Raw genomic sequence first — 20,361 nt, 5'->3', positions numbered from 1 at the left:
GATTCATATTACTAATTGCCTATTTACATCTGGAAATATATGGTTTCCATTCATAATGAAGTAATAATGAAGGATAGTATGTGTAGTATATGAAAAATTAATAAATATTAAGACCTGGAGTAATGGCACAAAGAAACTATCTTATACAATTCCTTTCATTTCTTATGAAAAGAAATATATGAACTGTGAAACTATAATTCAAACAACTAATCCATTGTGGTGTGGACGATTATTTTTAAATCATTTAGTTTCTCTTCTGAATGATCCACGGAATCTGCACTTAAATCAGCTGAAAAAGGCAGCAGGGCAAGGAAATTTTTGATTACACTTTTAATTTCACAAACTAACCTACAAATGACTTTAAAATTGCTGGTAACACTACTGTATTACTAACCACCTACACGTTTTTATTGAAAGAGTGTAGCTACAATCCATTAGTTAATGACTATGCTGAGCTTGCCAGATCACATTCACACTCCTAGCAACTGTAAGTGCCAGGGTTTCAAGGGCCTTGGAATAACACCACCAATTAAAACCAGCCTCTTTTGTTAAATTTTTGAAAAACCAAAACATTTATAAAAAGAAGAAAACCCCAAAACACTAAAATTGTATTGGCTTCTCTACTGAAAATGAAATCAATTTTGTATGCCTTTGCTATGTTACAGTGTAAGTCTTTGGAAATATTGAAATATGTTCTTGTATATTTCAAGTACATTTTAGATAGCAATGACTTAACGTGCTTTTACTAATAAATTTATTTCCCTTAAATTCAGTAATTGGCTACTGCTCTTTAACAAAAAAATATTTTTTAATATTCAGTAAAAGTTAAGCATCAAAACTGGTCAATTACTCCATCACACTCGCTTGTCAGTCATATATATATTTTACATAAGAAAGAATGAAGGATGTGTAAAGTGATAAACATCACACCATTTGGCTCTTGGATTATAAAATATGCAATTATTATAAAGTTGAGAAGGTTTTTGCTTTTTCCCAGTTATTTTAGATGAATGAATCATTTATAACTGATGTTTTTGCTTGATATGAGTACGTCTTCAATAGTTACCTCCATGACACTATTTAACAAATGCAGATATGGAATAGAATAGTTCAGTACAGTAAAGATAAAGTAAAATAATTAAGTTATTCAATCTTTCTCAATGAACTTAAACACATTTTTTAGATCTTGAAGACAACACAGATCTTATCTAAAAGAGTAGTGGAGCATATCACCACATGAGCAACGAGAATCCTTCCCCTAAATGGTAGACACATAGAATTTCATTTCAAGTTTTGTATTGAAAATGACATTTTTGTGTGGTTTTCAGAGTGAAGAACTTAAAAATGGCCATACATATGCTGGGAATATTTGACCATGAAGTACTTAGATGACAGTTCAATAATGCAGATTTGTTTAAAATAATAGGTGAGTTGTTTCATGTAGATAGAAATATATCTTACTAAATAGTAAGACAACATTAACTTGCAGGAGTGTACTTTTGACATTAGTCTCCTAATCACCTCTACTTGACATACTTGTGAAGACCTCTTGGAGTACAAGGATGGAATTCCCTTGGAATGGAATGAAACAAATTCAGTAATGAATGGGCATTCATGGACCACCAAAGTCTATGCTGCCGTGGAAGTATGCACAGTAAGCTCTGTGTTCCCAGCAGCAGTTCTGGATCTTCACATCCAGATCTGTTCCTACTGTACTGTGTAATACTCCATTGTGGAGCTACAAACACAAATAAAGGTACAAAAGAAATATATATAGGTATACACAAGAAAATGTTTTCCTACCTTCTCACAAAGGTGTCTAGATGTTACTAAACATTTTTTGTGGGTTTTTTGGTTGATTTTTTTTTTGTTTGTTTGTTGGTGGTTTTTGCTTGTTTGTTTTTTGGTGGTGGGTTTTGTGCTGATGTAGCACAGGGTTTCTATTGAAAAGCTTTTTGCCAAAGCTGCAAAATTTTCAAACTGTCCTGAACAGTTAAATATTTATTTATGTCTTTATCTATATTTTATTTCAAGATGGGAACAAACTCCAAAGTTTTTAAATGTTTTGGAAAAAGCTTTTTATATATTTTCCTTTCCTTGCCACAGGTAAATATGTCCTAAGTTTAGTTGCTTATTTTGCTACCATGTCTAGATGGATTCTCTGTAGCACACAGGCCTTCACCTTGCAACCACAGAATAAAGATATTTAACATGCAATGCACAGTGAAAAAAAGGTAAGTATTCTACTCTTATTTTCCTTCTCCCTACTTATCTTAACATGCATTTATCTGGATTAGTATGAAAGGGGATAAAGCATTACATTAAGAAATTATTCAACCCTTATTCCTATTTCTAGAAGGTTTACTTTATGGGTTTTAGACTGCAAATATAATTCCTTATTTTTTTCCTCATCTACTTAATTCATCTTTCCTTGCCCTTCTCCTCCTGTTAAAGACAAACAGAGCAAATGTATGTACAAAACCATAAAACATTCCTTGCAAAGGCAATTATTTGAAAGAAAACAGAATATTCATTATCTACATAGTATAATTTTCAAATTTTATTCAGAGAACCTCCCTTCTTATGCATGGATTTCTCCTTAGGAAAAAAAAAACCAAACCATACCAAACCAAAACAAAACAAAAAAAACCAACCAAACAAAAAATCTGAGAAAAAGGAAAAGATAAATTCATAAGATAAGCATAATGAACACCTACTTTCTGGACAAGTCTAGGTCAAACCTGAAGACACTTTTGCATAAGGTTATTTCTTAAGATAGCACACTTTTTCTTCCAAAAGATTAGATTTTCTTCCCAGAAAGTGAAGCTTACTAAGATATTTTCTTTAAGGAAGGAACTCTTGGATTCAATTAATGTATCATACATATATTCTTAAAGAGACAGTCAAAATGCATCGTCTGCACTTCAAGACATGCTAATTTTCAAAATGGCATGAGACTTATCATACATCCCTGTCAATATTTGGTGGTTGTTTGGAGGAAGGAAAACTGATTAGAGAACAGAAATTATTTTACTTTTAGAAATCCTTCCTTAGAATTGTGCTTTTAAAAGGTATGATGTTTTCATTTCAGTTATACCAAAAAAAAAAAAAAAAAAAGAAGAAAAGGAAGGTATGGAACTGGTATTTTTATTTAATTAGTACTGTAAAAATAAGGCATAAAAATTAACAATGCCCTTCTCCTTTGAAAAATGTAATGTGTAGATAGATAAGAAAAACTGATAAATCTCCCAAAACATATGAGTATTCCCTTCACAACAAGAACAGCTGAGATTTATCGCACACAAAAGGTTGGATTTGTGGGAATCAACTAAATTTAGGTGTCTGAGCTTCCTCTATACACAATGTCAATCCCGTCAATGTAGTTTGGAAAACTATGCCTCTCACATTAAATGCATCTACTACACATTCATCAAACACAGCTGTCTGGGTGTCTAGTCTCAATTATGATAATTAAGGTCTCCACTGACAACACCTGGATCTCAGACTCTCAGAATCACATCTATCTCCAACTCACATCTGAATGCGTCACAGATACATCACAAGGTTACACACATGGCACCTGCACTCACAGCTTTTTGAATAAATCTCAACCTAAAGCTAACTTCTACTGTCTAACCATCAGCAATGCCAGGTAAGAAATATCCTGGGGACCCAAGCTGTTCAGACGTGGATGTCAAACAGGAAAGAAGGGAGTGCAATTAACAAGAAGTAGGTATTCAACCAAATGCCAATGTATAACAAATTTTTGAGTCCTATGCATATAAATTGCAGAGCTAAATCTAATCCAAAGGATCTTTGTGTGAATTTTGTGTTTGAGCTCCTATTACACTCAACAGAAATATGGTGAATGGACTATACAGTGAAATTTAACAAACTTTGTGTAAGTTCCTAGTTTAAATGAAAGTTTCTGTGCTCAGTAAATCAAAAAGGGAGCTTAGACACTTAGGATAAATATTTAGATTTCTGCATGTAAGCATCCAAATTCAGGGTATCTAATATGAAGCTGAGTTCATCATTAATTTCTAGAACTAACAGGGGTATTACTTGATTATTTTCTACAGCCTTCATTCATAACCTATGGTGTGATAAAGGCATTATTTTACAAGATTTACTTGACCCATTTCAGATTCTACCTCAGGAGCTAAACCAGAGAAGCAACGAGTAACCTGGATAGTAACTATTTGTGTGATTTCTGTACTGTGTATAGTACTACACCAGATATCTTACCATAAATTTACAAGCTGATACTTGATTTACCTTAGAGAATACAGATTTTTCTTTTCTTTTTTTTAGTTCACATCTGTATTGCACAATCTATGCAAGACAAACTTAATAATTTATAGGATTTCAGAACCATTAACTTGGAAGGGAATTCCGGTGAGAGTTTAGTCACACCTTCCTGCCCAGCTCAGGGAGTTACCACGACTCAGTTGGAGAAATGTCTTTTTTGATTTCCAAAATGTCCATGAAGATTCCACAATCTCTCTGGGAAACTTGATGCAGAGTTCCATTGTTCCAATAACAAGAAAATGCAGTGGTTCTTTTTTTCCTTATGTTTAAAGAAAATGTCTCTCCATTTCAATTTTTGCCCAGTTGTCCCATTCTTTGATTTGGTACACTACTGAGAAAAGTCTGTCTCTCTCCCTACTCTCCTTCCTGCACCACATTAGGTATTTGCACACATTAATTAGATCCTTGCTAAGCCTTTCCCCTCTCCAGGATGAACAGTCACAGTTCTCACAGCACCTCCCCATGTGACAGATGCTCTAATACCTTAATAATCTTTGTGGCCTTTTTCTGGACTCAGTCCAAATTTCCATTTCCCTTCCATACTGGAAAAACCAGCACCGGACTTGGCACTTCAACTGTGTCTCACCAGTGAGGAGTAGAGAGAAAGGAACTTTCCCATCAGCTTGCTGGCAGCACTTTTTCTATTGCAGTTCAGGAGACTGATTTCTTTTCTTCAAGGGTGTCTTTCTGGCTCATGGCTAATTTTCTGTCCACCAGGACTCCCAGTTCTCTCACTGCAAAGCTGTTTTCGAGTTGTCAGGCCCAAGTCTGTGTGGGTGCAATGAGCTTATTCTTCCTCATTGTTATATAAGTTATTCCTCTCATTGCAGCCATCAACAATTCTAATTCTACTTAAAATTTGTAACCATTTAAAGGCTGAAATTAACAATGCCTTGCAAAATTCAACACTTTATTCTCACAAATATAACCTTTCTTTTTGTCAACTTGCTTTTGGGAATTGGAGTTGCACTACTAAGACTCTATTAGTAAAAGAACGTGTAACATTGGTAAATTAATTGTAATTTCAAGGTAACAAGGAGTCACAGCTGTCACAACAGTAACGTCCTATTGTTGTGACTGAAGTCACAACACTAACTTCTACTGAATTTCAGAAACAGCAACCTCAAAAAAATCAAGCAAATATTTCTACCATAATCACACTATCACACTTTTAAAAGGTGAATTGTGTCAAACACAGTTAGGTGATAGAGCACCTAGAATGCTAAAAAAAATCTTTCAAATATATTTCATGATGATTAAAGATATATGTGTTCAGTCATGCTTTTGACTTTAATTTCCCATGGAAGGTCTTTAAACAGTAGAAAAATCTGTTGCTGTTCTATTGCTAAAAATTATTGCTAAACATCATGTTCATAAGGCAGAAAAAAAATCCCACTCAGATCAAAACAATGACTGATAAAGAAAAAAACAATATTTTAAAACTCTAAAATTTAGAAGACTTATGTTTTATTTTTCTTATTCTGAAAATATATATATATATATATATTACTGGACATACACTGGACCAGTACTAACATACAGAGAGGAAAAAAGTGCTTAAGAACAAAATGTTGCAACATTCAAAATACTACTACTAATTAACCTGTGTATTATAGATTCAAGAAGACTTGAGCACTCCATTTGAACTATGGACACCAAAAACCTCTTTTATCAAATAAAAGCCTGATTCAGTTGAAGTCAGTAAGCACTGTAAGTACTATTTCCTCTGTCACTGGAGATCATTAAATGAAGAAATCATTCTGTAACATATGCTGTAGATACCAGCAGAAGACACATGCTTTTTTTAGGTTATTGGCTAGGGTTTCTGATTTGTATTGTGCAGGATGCTGTACTAGTCAAAAAAGTCCCTTGGGCCTCAAAACATACTTGCACTTCTGGAAGTCAGACTTCACATTGACAAAGGGTGGTACAGTCACACAGACAAGAGGTAGAAACTGAAAAGAAATGCTTTCAGACTGAGAATACAACACCAGCTTTAATATTCTGGTGGGTTAACCTTAGCTGCTGCCAGGTGCTCACCAAGCTGCTCTATCACTCCCCCTTCTCAGCAAGACGGGAAGAAAATGAGATGAAAAAGCTCATGGGTTGAGATAAGGACAGGGAGATCACTCACTAGTTACCATCACTGGCAGAACGGACTCAGCCTGGGGAAGATAAATTTAATTTATCATCAATAAAAACTGGAGTAGGATTGTGAGAAACAAGAAAAACAAAAGTAAATATACCTTTCCCATTACCCAACCCTTCCTTCTTCCCAGGATCAAATTCATTAGATGCCACTAAGTGGTGTTAAGGGATATGAAAAGGAGTTGCAGTCGTCAAGTAAATCTTTGTATCTGCTGCCCCTTCCTCATCATACTCTTCCTCTGGCCAACATGGGGTCCTTTCCCAGCAACACATGGGTCCCTCCCACAGTATGTGAGCCTCCAAGACAAGACTGCTCCAGAGGAAGCTCCCCAGGGGCCACAGCTCCTGCATGTGCCCTTTGCGGACTGCAACTTCCTTCAGGGAGAGCATACCTACCTGTTTCAGGGTGGGCTCCTCCACGGGCTGCTGGGAGCACCACCTTCCCCACAAGCTGAGGGAAGCTATTTGGTGTCGGAGCATGCTCTCTACCTCCTTCGTCATGGACCTTAGTGTCTGCAGGTTTGTTTGCCTCACATTTTTCTTATTCCTTCCCCCCAGCTGCTGTGCAGCTTTGGGCAGCAATGAATCTGTTTTAGAGCCACTGAGAATTGGCTCTGTCAAACATAGGGGGCACCCCCCCTCTGGTGTCTTATCAAAGAGGCACCCTCTGAAGCCCCCCTATCCACAGCCTTGCCATGTCAATCCATATGAAACATGTAATCAAACACCAGTGGAAATAAATCACTGGACTATTTTATTACTGGAATATTTTAAAACCTCAGTTTGATTTAAGGAAAGTTGTGTGAAACACTAAGCATTTTGCTATAGTAGAGGTTTGACTGGATAATGGTATCACTTTGAAACTTAAAAAAGTCTGTGAATGTCTGCAGTAGATCTGGGCTTGCTGTGATATGAAGAAAAGCCTTGTGAGCAGAAAATACTCACAGGAGAAAAATTACTCTTAATTCCTTAAGTCCCTTGTTTTAACCTGGCAAAAGCATCTGAGGTTTTAAACTGTCCTTGGTATCATCAGTGACGGCAGAGAAAGGCACCAGCTTTCATCTCATGTGGAAGCTTCCTCTCCCTTTAATCCTCCAACCTTTGTCATAGTCCCCCTGCCCCATGTGGCCTTTTCATCTGACTGCTGAGGACCTGCAAGTGCTCTTCTCAGGCAGCAGCAGCTATGAAGTTTTGGAAAGTTACCTGTTCCTCTTGGAGAAGCAATGAGACAAGTTCCCCTCCTACAGCTCATTCAATGGTTATGGCCTCCTGATTTACACTCCAATTAGCTTTGGTGTGCGGAGGAAAAGAGAGTAGAATAGGAACAGAGGTAGCACAGTGGCTTTTCTGAACCAAGACAATTTTTAAATCCTCCCTGCAATGAGGCATCAAAGAGATGTAAAGAGATAGCAATCTTCTTATGCCTCTCAGATTTTATTTATCTTTTTAAAGTCATAAGTGCATGGGCTAAGATTGAATTCAGACTTCAGACTATTTTATAGCTCTTCTCTAGGCTAATTCACCAACCTGACTCCAGTTTTTCTTACTCCTGCTTGCCTGTAGCTAAATGTGACAGTGTTAGATTCTGTGTGCTGTGTGAGGTATGAACTCGTGTTTAATGAAATGGAGGATGTGACTCAAAGGCAAATGTTCCTATTTTAGTTCTCATAGTCTCATATTATGAAAACACAAGAATAACTATGGACGGCAAATTATCTAGATCTAGGCATTAATACAGTAGCACTTCTTTCTACACCTTAGGCTGTTTAGCTATGGACCACTCCAGTATTGCCAAAGAAGAAACTTTGGAGGCAGAAAAATGAAAGACAGGATTAAGCAGAGGGTATGCCCTCAAGGTTAAACCATCATCACCCACTGGGTGTAATGATAGTGACACTGTAAAACCAAAGCTCTTTGCAGCAGAGGCTTAGCTTCTCCACATGGGACACTATCATATGACCAAGTGTAATACAAGGCAGTCTTGCCATTACTCTGAACTTTAATCATAATTAAGCCACTGCCGCAGAGATATTCTTACTTATTACTGGAATTAGAGTACCATTTAACACCCCTGACATTACTTGACTAAACTGCCATAGTAATAGGTTTATTAAAAAGTGTGAACTCAGGTATTTATCAGCCAAATTTAACCACACAGTTTTTATTGCACTGGAAACAAAAAAGCTATCCACAAACATTATTACTGAAGGACAGCATTATAACATTACTTCCAAGAATATGGAATTGCTTTGGAAGTAATATAGGACAAAATAGAATGTTCCATTTAATTTTGCTAAATAAAAACATGATCTTGAAACTGGTGGGTGTGTTACAATTTTTGCTACAGCTCCATGTTTTTTATGAAGCTATTACTTTGTTGATATATATTGATACTACTTATTAATGAGGCGTAGAAATTAGGCAAACATTTACTTAGCTTCGTAAACATGTATCAGAAGACATAAATATTATATTTCTGTCTGGTTTTAAACTGTTGGAATTATTGCATAGATTCATCCACAGTGTGCAGTAGGCTTTCTCCCTAGAGCAGTTCTAACACTCCACTAAATATATGCTATTCCTCTTTATCTCTTTGAAGAAAAATGAATCACATCCACAGCTTGCAGCTATCAAAATGTGATTTATCAAGCATTTTCATGAAAATGCATTTTTCCCCTTCCTTACACTAGGAGGCACATTTTTACTTCATACAATTCTATTGCACAGCTCTGCTGCATACAACTCTTAGATACGTTACCAATTCCAGGCCAAATTTAAGTTCCTGACAACTTTTACTAAACCACAGTGAAAGAAGAATTCTTCACTAATCGAGTGGATTGTTTCTTCACGCTGATGAAAACCACACTTATAGTAATGAGAAGTAACAGTCTGCACCCAACTGCTGGACAACAAAAGCACAGGAGTTTTTTTAGCAATACCTGAAAAAATAATTCACATCAAAATACATCAGAGAGCCGTACAGTTTTATTGCAATTGATGATAAAGATGTTTGTGTTAAAAGTACACTTCCTGATATGCACATTTAAAACCATTAGAAAGCAGGATTTTTGGTAATGAAAGATGTTTTAAAGTAGTATAAGTAAATTCAATTTTACATTGGCCTTTTTTTTTTTTTTACATCCTAAAGCAACTGGAATGTTTTCTAAATTCTTATCTGATATGCTAAAAGGTAAAGAACTTGTATCAGATGATAGATCTTTGGAATATATTCCTTTTAAAAGGAATCAAGTGTATCAAGCTTCAAATGAGACAAAGGTGAACTATAAGGAGTTGTAATTGACAGGTTAGCATCAAACTCATCTGACCATCAATAATACTGATTAATTAACAATAGAGAAAGGCAAAATATTTATTGGAAAAATGAATACAACCCTCAAAATAAAAGACCTAAATAAAGAAGAGGTTAAATAAAGTTTTCAGTGATGCAAACCAAACTTGGACTTACATCTCATTATGAAAGACTTCATATTTCTATTTTGTTGCCTTTCTCTCATAGCTACAGTGACAGTGTGTGGCTGACAATGCTAATATTTGGCTTCTCTCTTCATTTCAGTTTCACCCGGTGTGAGAGATTTCTGTTTTCAGATTAGTGGGATGAATGTACTCTCACTGTGTGTGTTTATTTCATTAAATCATGTAATTGTAATTCTTGTGTCTCTGTAGAAGCTAATGACTGCAAGTAAATATGGCATTAAGGTTTCTCATACTCTTGTGTAAAAAGTTAGCAAGACTTTTGCCACATTTCTCCCTCCTATTTCAGGTTTTGAAGACCTGAGCCTTGGTCACTCTTCAAATATAATTAAAATAGGACATTATTTTCAGAAACAATGGCTGTATTTTTATTCACGTAACTTCACAGTGTACAGTAATAACCCACACAATTCACTGAGCATTAAAGTCATTAACCAAAATTGCTCTCAGCATGAGGCAAGGACTTTACTACCAAGATTAACATCACATTCTCATGAGCTGAAGAAAAGTTTTACTTTGAATGAACTTTCATAACAATACAGTCAAACAAATCTGTGTTTTTGATGTAGAGGTCATTTGCAAACATTCCCAAAAACACTGTTCTTTCTCTTCAGTTGAAGCATTTAGAATAAAAATATTGCTATGCAACAGTTATAATCCAAAACTGCTAGCAGTACATGTACATGATAATACTACAACTCTCCACTAGGGTTTTACTCCTTACTTTATAGTTGTATCTTTCACCTTAGTATGTCCCAGGTATTTCATAACCAGCAATCCCTTAAACAGCCACCAAAACAAGACTACCTCTATAGTTAAATACAACTAGGGAACATTTCACTGCAATAGAACTAGAAATTCAGCTTAGGAATGTCAAGGAATACAATGTTCAAATGATACTACATATTTTAACCATGAACACATGTAAATACCCACAAAGTAACTTTGGCCAATACCAGACAGCATTTTTCTCTTCTGAAAATTTTCACAGCATCTTCAGTAACCATATACTGCTTTAAATCTTATTTCACATCCCATTAAAACTTGTGCCTACAGTAGCAAAATAACTTTTAATACAGTGCTTAGGCAGTAGCTTGATACTGAATACAATATACAAGTTAAAGCCATCTAATGAACAACATGACTCCCATCCTGGCCTGGATTTTTCTAGAAAAATTTCTGTCACAGTACTGACCATATAATTCCTTTCTTAGTTTATGAAATTTGATGAGATACAGAGTGTACTGTTTCAATATCTGGTAAAAACAAAAAAAAAAACAATACTTCAATACTTCACTAATAGTATAGCTTGATGGTTAGATTTTCATAAATTTGACACAAATTTAGCATCCCTAAGGCTAAATTAGGTGTAACCACAAACATATTAAAACTTTTCATATAGCTTTTAAGAACACTTACTCATTCTGACTAATCTTCTATTAGTGTCTATATTAGGCATGAATAGATGATCATGATTAATATACTGTGTTTGCACAATGTGTTTAACACAAAATTTCCAAAACTGCACTTTTAATAACTTTCTATAAAGTTTACTAAGCCATTTTTTTCCTAACTCTCCTGGAGGACTTTTATGCTGCCTTTTGAAGGGATGTACAATTCAGAGTCTGTGAAGCCAATGAGACAGTGCCAACATGCAATGCTGCCTTAAAAACTCCTCTCTGATGCTGTTAAATCTTTCACAAGTCTCATATGTGGTCAGAGAATTAACCAGATAATTCCACTTAAGCTCCTCGCTTGCTTAAGCAGACATACATTCTTGCTCCAGAGTCAATCCACTCATAGTTGCTATTCTTTTATCATTCTTTGTATTTGTACAGATTAAGGGTTTAACATCATAGCTCCAAAAACATTTCTGTTTTGATAAGGAGAAGAAAATGCAGGTGTCATATCCAGGGGAGGAGAAGAGGAAAAAAAAGAAAAAAAAGTAGAAGGAAAACAGAGGAAAAGAAACCAGAATGCAACTCTCAGTAAAACATTTCAAATTGTTTCTTTGTAGAGTGTCATCCAACACAACCTCTTGGTCTTCCTATACACATATGAGAAAAATATTTCCAAAGTCAATATTCCAAAGTTCATGTTGTCATCTGCCATGATGTAAATGTCATCATTCAGATCCAGCTCTGCCCAAATGAGGAGATGGACCTTAATATTGTTCATCAGATCCCAAGGCCACCTTCTCTCCTGGTTTGTACAGGCCCAGTGACAACTTAATCATCTATACAAAAGGGAGAAATGCCAAAGACAGAAACTATTTCTTATTTCTATACTCCTGGGATGCAAGAGGACTCAGGTTCAATTACCTTCCAAGAGCACAGATAGATTTTTAACCTTTGTCTCACATTCTAGACAAAAACCAAGAAACTTAAGAGCAGTGCTACTTCTCTCTCTCTGTTTTCAGTATGTCTGAGTCTCCACATTCCACATTGCAATGTCAAAATACTAATCACCCTATTGGCTAAGATCTTGCTTCAGTTTTTAGTGCTCTCACAAAAACACAGCAATAATGTAAATATATTATAGAGGAGGATGGAAGAGAAAGGCAGAAGTTCCAAAATCAAATAGTTCATCCTTAATATTTGTATGAAAACCTGTATCTGACAGTTCCAATACATCATGCCACTCCAAGTTAACAAAGAAACCCTGTGATTCTTAATGTTAGAACAGGGAATTTTAAGGCTGTTAAGAAATTTGGGTTCTTTCAATTTTTCAGTGCTTCACCGATTTACTGACTTCTCTGTTAGTCTAAAAGACTGTGCAACCTCCATGCCCTTGAACTTAAATTGATATTTAGAATGACTTTACTAAAACAAAGTCTAAAGCTAAATAGCTACAGCACTGCAAACATCAGGAAAAACTTGTTACCTTGTAGGACATCCTTCTCCCCTGCTGGTATTACTTACTGTGCAATTAGTATGAAGCCATTTATTCTACTGGATATACTTTTCTTTCCACAGTCAAATTACAACATGAGGCACTTCAGGCAAACTACATTATTTCCAAACAATCCTTATGAACTAATATGAACAAACATTCATGCACGTGCTTAAAAACATCTCTACCATTGCAAAGCTCAAAGGGATGAAAAAGAAAGTACCAAGTTAGCAAAGCAACTCAGATAAGCAGAGATAAGATAGTGACTCACCCGAGTTGGGGTCAGAATTGCCATCAGCTTCAGTCCTCTTGTCTGGTGAAGCCTGGTCGTAGAATTCGTCCTGCGGCTGAACCAGAGGGAGAGGGTGTGAGATCAGGGTTCCACCACCCACTGGCTCGTGGTCTCCCAGACCACTGTCACTGCAGCTTTCCTGGGAGCCATCGGGGAGGTGAAATGTAACACGGCGCTGGGACTACAAAGAAGAGCACAGGACACACTGATTAGTGCTCTTCTTTTCAGTTCTCTTGATTTTTTTTTTTTAACTTTTGACATAAAAATAGATTCCTGGCAATGCTTATGAAGCAATTGCTATTATCATGTTTGCTTGTTTGTGGTTTGGTTTGTCTTTCTTTTTTTATTTTTTTTTTTTCTGGCTTGCTTTTAGTTGGGAAATTGGCCGATGGGAGAGACAATTTTCAAAGGTCTATCAAAGGTCTATATGTCCTCATGCATGAAGTAAACTTCTTCTAAGAAATTGATCAGTGGAAAATTAGGTATATTTTTCACAATTTTCAAAACATAATCTATTTAAAAACCTCTCTCTGAGAAGCAAAAACCATTAGAAACTATGTTATGAAAAGCAAATGACATCCAAAAATTTAATAAGTATATATTTCTGAGTTTAAAAACTGTATTATCATTACTCAAACTGGAAAAAAAAGACATCCACCAAACTAAACAAACCCATAAAAATGGTTGTCATCTTTTGGGAATAGTAGCATGAATAAACAGCTGTCTATATTTAACTGATAGCAGTCATGTACGTAAAATGGATAATTAAGATTGATAATGTATGTGTGAATTCACAGTGTTCAGCAAAGATTCACAAAATGCAATGACAGAATAAACAATTATCAATTTGGTAAGAGAAATAAAAATAAAACAGCACAGAGTTTGCACAAAAAAACACAGGGACTAAGAGGCAGAATTACACATTTTACTGAACTTCTTAAAAAAACAAACCTATAGCCATTTCAAAAGGAAAAAAAAAACAACAAACAAAACCTTCAGTGTGCACTTGGATTAGTTAACTGTTATTGATTTTGAACCTCTCTCATCTGGAGAAATAATCTTACTTTTGAATTGTGGCCACAGAATGATACAGTGATTCCCCAAGAGCTTCAGAGCTGATAGCACTGCTGCAAATTGTTTAGCAACCATGACTGTTGGATTCATGAAAGGAATATTATAGGTCTTCATGGATCAAAATACTGCATCTTTGAAGGACCGGAAGCAACTAGTTTAAGAGTACCTCAAGAGAGTGATTAAATTAAGTTAAGCACATCTTCCCACAAAAAAAAAAAAAAAAAAAAAAAAAAAAAAAAAAAAAAAAAAAAAAAAAAAAAAATTGGCAGCTTCAGTGGTCTGATTTGCTAGATTAATTTAGTATAAAGTAGAGATTCACAAAGTTTTTCTTAAGCATAATAACTGTTTAGTTTAATGGCTATTTCTCATCAATATTAGTCATCTGAAATTTATGGGGTATATCTAAGCTAATGATTCAAGATTTCTACAGAGCCAGAAGAGAAGGAAACATTTGGAAAATACTACAACAGGTATCTTCCAGTAGTTAATACTTTTTAAAGTCCTTAACATCAGGTGTCCTGTATCCATCCTGAAACATCATCAGGCCCCACCTTTCCCTTTTTTTCTCCTCCTTTTTTCATTTTTCTTTTAATGAGAAAAACTTCAAGTTAATAGTACTAACTGTATGTTTGCTTATTAAAGACTATTTGTTAATGGTAATTGCTACCATTTTATATGATGATCAATAAAATCTACCAGGTTTCTTTTTTATTCATCTCCCTTGGGTGGATATAGTTGATTAAGTCAACTTTAGATTACTGTGTTATTCAGTATAGAAATAAATGTAATACTATTTGCTCTTGGCTGTGATTTTATAATTAGTATTTTGCTTTTAAGTTCCTTTTCTAGCTTTAGGAATAGAATCCAGCTGTAGAAAACCAAATAGATCCTCTGAGTCATTGGATGTATTCATTACATCAACAGAGAACCTAACTCTACATGTGTCACTAAGAAAAAACTTCAGCTCACATTTTGTTACTTTCTCTTACAACTTTTTTTGTTCTGGAACTACCAACCTGAACAATTTTTAATTGCTATCTCATTCTTCCCCTTCAATATGAGCACAATAGAAATGTAGCTAACTGCATAACTTAAAATCTTCTCTTTCTGCAACTACTTTCAGAAAGATAAAATTGGAGATCTGTTTTTCCAAACTAAGAATTTATGTCACTATCAAAGTCATCAAGAGGCAAACTGTTCTGATGCATCTCCCTACACCCACCCTCTCCCCAGGTCATGGTATGATCTGAGGAAAGGAGATTGCTTTCATTTGTTTTAAACCAAAAAGACACTATAAGAAGACATGAATGACTGATAAATTAAGCCCTAAAATAGGGAAGGAGATGACAAATAATTTTTTAAGATCTGCAAAATAATAAAGCCCCTATAACTAATTAACTACCTAAATAAATAATTACAAAAATGTCCTATTTCATGAGTTATATAGTAAAAGTACTGATCTTGGGTAACAAAAATTCCTCATACAGCCAAAATCCACTCTCACTCTATACTGACAGTGACCATTTAGCCAGTAAAATGACCCAAGCCTAACACTTAACACTGGCAACTTCTTTGCTATTAATTTATAAATCCATACTTTAAATGATTTGAGAAAAGTAGATTGTCCTGCCTTTCTGAGTCACTGTAGCAGAATGATCTGCTTTGGAATGTGGTCAACTCAAATAATGCCCTATTTTGCAATCTATCATTGGTGGGCTGAGAGATGCTGTCATGTGCTGGTTTTGCCATTGAATTATGCTAAAAGCAGTCTGACTCACCAACTCCAAAGGAAGATCCTGATAGTGAGGCAAAGATTTGACAGATAAGCTGCTAAGGAGACCTGGAGACATATGACTGGCAGTCAATCACTATATACTGTAGAAGTCCAGTCCACTTTCACACAGTTGGGTTCCTCTCCCATATTCCTTCTTGAAGTGTATGAACTTTTCTCCCTTGAAGTGGGGAAACCTCTTCAAGGATACTCTTTGAGGCTGAGTTAAAGAGATCTGCCCATGAGCATTGGTGTGGTGAGTCATATCAAGTTTTACTTAATAATGGTTTCCTTTTTGCTAGCCTTATGTAATAACTTTGATATAGTGCACTATACCTATACTATACACTGCTAGTAGTTTTAGCTTTTACATTCTGTAGTAAATAAATCTGATTAAGATCTTTTGTCTAATCATTTGTCATCTAAATAATAAATTAATTCATCTTTATAGAAATGTATCTGACTTGCCATTAATAACTGTGGGACAAAGTTACTTAAAGCATTGACAAAGTCTGGGGTTAAGACTGGATCCAGTGACAACTAAATTCCTCTCTGAGAAGTGTAGAAAGCATGGGGGGCCTTTCTGCACCCCATGACTCAACAGCAGAGCTTCTCTAATAAATTTTCTCTGAAGTTTCCATTCTCACCCACAACAGCCACCCATTAAGGAATCCACCAATCACTACAAAGGGTTATAAAAAATCTAAGGGTCATGTAAACAGTGACCCAGTTCCAGAGATGATGGATGGACAGCATGCGGTCCACAAAGATATTTTAGATTAAATTGTGGTATCAAAACAATGAGGGGAACAAGCCTCCTGCAAAAAGAGACTCAAAGCAAATGTTTAAGCTTGGGCGTATTAGTAATTGAAAAGAAAGCCTGTCCTCAATGTACTGAGAGCTTAAAAGTGTCAAGTAATGTGATATGTGGTCACTGCCCCCACCGCCTGGTCCAGAACCCTCCTGCCTGGCTGTCGGAGCCCAGCCTGGGATTTCTAGGCTAGGAAAGCTGCTGCAGTACCAAGACTGAGTGTGTAACACAGACACACACATGGACACTGATTTGGCCACAGCTGTGGCTACACAGCCTCAGATAAGGCTCTGGCCCCAGCAGCCCCCCCATTCAGGACTCACACCAGACACAGTCACACAGGGACACATCCTCCCCTCGTCTTGGACTGTCAGAGGCAGAAAGTCACAAGTGCAGCAGACACCCCTCACTCCCCAGGTTCACAAGCACCTAGCACCAGGACAGGCCCTCTGCCTGCCCAGAACCCCTGCCCAGATCCCAGTCCCCCGTACTGACCCCACAGGTCCCCAGCTCACCAGCTGGTCTCATGGGGGGCTCACTGCCCACATGCAGCACTCACACACTTGTCCCACAGGCAGGCCACACTCATGGGTCTTCCCCAAATACCAGCATTGCCCCACTGCCTGCCAGATACCCCCACCCAGACTTGGGGCTTCCTACTCCTGGCTGGTCCAACTTGGAGTTTGCCAGTGAATCCACACCAACACACCATGCACAGATGGCTTGGGCAAGGTACACAGACTCTCCACTGGAGGCAGAACACATCACAGGATGTGATGCATGGTCCAGATCCAGCACTGAGCCCCTCACTGATTGTTCACTGAATTTCTTGTCACCACCACAGTAGAGACAGGAACTCTTCTTTCAGAAGAAAATCCAATATTCTTAGACTAAGCTCATGTTTATCTACTCACTCATGCAACAAAATCCAGGTTTGAATTCTTTTTACCTAAAGACAGATTCAAGTTGTTTTGAGTAATGAGGTTTATAGTTGTTACAACACTGGGACTAATGATAACAAGCAATTACAAGTTTAATTACACTGCAACATACGTGGGATTATATAAGCATGAGGTAAGGTTATGGTTCAGGTCCCAACACTTGGCCAAAATTCACATCTAAAATCTGTGACACATTCAATCATGAATAAGCATTTGGTTGGGAGGAACAGTGGTCTTCTTCAGGTCCTGAAAAGTATTCAGTCCTTATTTTTAATCAGGAAATATCACCTCATTGTTATGTGATACCCAAAGCTGAAATGTGAATTCAGTCAAAGCACTATAATTTTACCCGTGTCAAACCAACTTCAATATATAATTCAGAACAATTAGACTCAGTGGGGTTTTTGAACCTGGGCTGAGTTTAAAATTCAGGAAAACAATCTTAGGAATCATTCTCCTTTAATCACCTATTGCAGCAGATTCCATGAAGCTCCTCTAGGTGAAGCATGACTTTATACCCACAAGAGAAACACCATCTCAGATGGTGATAATGGAAAGCAAACTCCTGTGCTGAAAACAGGACAGTTCAAGCGTAGTGGCAACACTTTTTTTTTCCTGTTTTCGGACCAGGTGTTCAGCCAGCCAACACTTTTTTAACATAGTAACAACCAAATTATATCAAATCAAAGACACATCAAACTGGTCTAGCACCTTTTTTCCTGCTGCAACAAATTCAAGGTGCCTAGTATGTTCTAAGAACTGTAATTTGTGAAATTATGGAATGTAAGTAATAACTGTGGTACTTGAAAATGCCAATAAAAATAGCAACACAAACTCTGTTGTGATACTCTGTGGTGTAGAGATGAGGAATGCATGGCAGAGGATGGGGACATTCTAATCTTACTGATCAAGTACAAAAAACTAGAACTTGTGTTGGACATAGAAAATGCATTTTTCCTTGTTATTATACTTTATTTGGTGATACTGAAAACACTTAAAATTATATTTGTGTTGCAGCTTGTCATTTTTCTTTCCACATACTCTCCCCTTCTATTTTTCTCAGTCCTTCCTAATATGAGGAATTCAGTGGTGCCCAATGACAGAGCAGGTAATCATGGGCACAAACTGAAACACTGGAGGTTCTGAACATCAAGAAACTTTTTTTACTGGGAGGGTGACTGAGCACGGGCACAAGTGGAGTAGATACACTGTGTGGTCTCCCTCCTTGGGGATATTCAAAAGCCATCTGGACACAGCTCTGGACAAGCAGCTGTAATTATCCCTGCTTGATCAGGGGGTTGACTAGACACCCTCCAGAGGCCTGTCCAACCTCAGCCATTCTGGAATTCTGTCAACTCTAACTGAAAATAAAAGACAATATAGAATTATTTGATGCAATTTCATATTTTCCCAGAGCTGAAAACATAATTTTGTACTGAAGTACTTTTTTTTCTACAATCTTAGCTGTATAAAATGTATTCCCATACTACAATTTCCAATTTCATCCATTACAAATCTATGGCTTTGGAAAAGTTGCATAGAGCATTATATTTGCAATATTGAAGTTCTTACACAACCAAAAGAATTGGTAGAAATTGTGCCTCAGCATAGATTTCTAGAAAAGATACTCCAATACTAGTGAGTTTAAGGCATTACTCATGAGACCAAGCTTTTTCACTGCTGCCCTGTTTTCCCAGACACACTCATACATGGGTAGAAAGTGGGCTGCAAGTAATGTAAGGTATTTTGTTGACCTGAGTGATAAAAGCCTGAAGTACAGGAAAAATCATGCCATGTGATATCAAGTGTTTGAAATGTCCTGTGGCAGGTGAGTTATGAGCTGTGTGGAAACAGAACTTTAATGTAGGAAGTGTAAGCACTGGGTTTCAAAATTGTTCCCTTCTTTCCATTGTGCACTAGCTTCTAAAATGCATTTTATTTCCAATTATGTACTTGAATCACACAGCAAGTTACAGAAATCAGTATTAAGAGGAGATTTAGCTTCTTTTTTACTCCAAAAACCAAACCTTCAAGCTTTGTACAACTATTGTATTGTTTTTGCTAATCAGGGATCCCAGAAATAATTATACTATTGTTCCATTGCTGAATGTCTCACAGGGACAAATTTGGCTACAGATCCTATCCATTGTTATAAACCAAGCTGTAATTAAAAAAACATTTCTACACTGGGTAGCTGGAAATAGAACCTGCTGAATTTTAACCAGCCGAGCTGCATTTTGAGTTTACAAATTAGGTACTTTAAACTTCTTCACTCAATACAGTTGTGAATAAAATGGCCATGATTTCTCTCCTTGATTTTCCAAACAGGAAGAAGCCACTAAAAGATCCAGTTCACAGCAAGACAAATTAAACTTTACAGAATGGGATGTAGGTCTGTATACCAGAATATATATTCAAGCATGACATTTTTTTTTTAATTGTAATTGAAATATTGTTTTCAGATGTGGAGGTTTTGCATCAACAAAAACTACTTCCCTTTCTTTTCTGAACTATTATGGTATACTTTGTGTTAAGATGACAGAGAAATATTGTGAAAAAAAAACAACTTCAAAGAAAACATTCTGGGAATATTTTCCTTATGGAAAGATTGTTGATATGGAGGCTTAAA

General features: G+C 36.3%; 1 protein-coding gene across 8 annotated transcripts in view; it reads right to left on the bottom strand.

Annotated features, from left to right (window-relative positions):
* The window catches only part of PCDH9 (protocadherin 9), a 670,643-nt gene that overhangs the window by 226,135 nt on the left and 424,147 nt on the right, over positions 1–20,361 (bottom strand). For 3 of the 8 annotated variants that reach the window (XM_071431101.1, XM_071431100.1, XM_071431102.1), the window contains one exon: positions 13,115–13,316. In XM_071431101.1, coding sequence (XP_071287202.1) covers positions 13,115–13,316 — 202 coding nt within the window. Of the gene's footprint in view, positions 1–9,966; positions 12,188–13,114; positions 13,317–20,361 lie in introns of those variants that run through there. The other 5 variants (XM_071431103.1, XM_071431104.1, XM_071431105.1 and 2 more) reach the window with 4 other exon arrangements.

This window comes from Agelaius tricolor, unplaced genomic scaffold (genome assembly GCF_023055355.1).
Source record: "Agelaius tricolor isolate 1412-34295 unplaced genomic scaffold, bAgeTri1.0.p SCAF_7, whole genome shotgun sequence".
In the NCBI taxonomy this organism is placed as follows: Eukaryota; Metazoa; Chordata; class Aves; order Passeriformes; family Icteridae; genus Agelaius; species Agelaius tricolor.
This window is presented reverse-complemented; position numbering and strand designations above follow the sequence as displayed.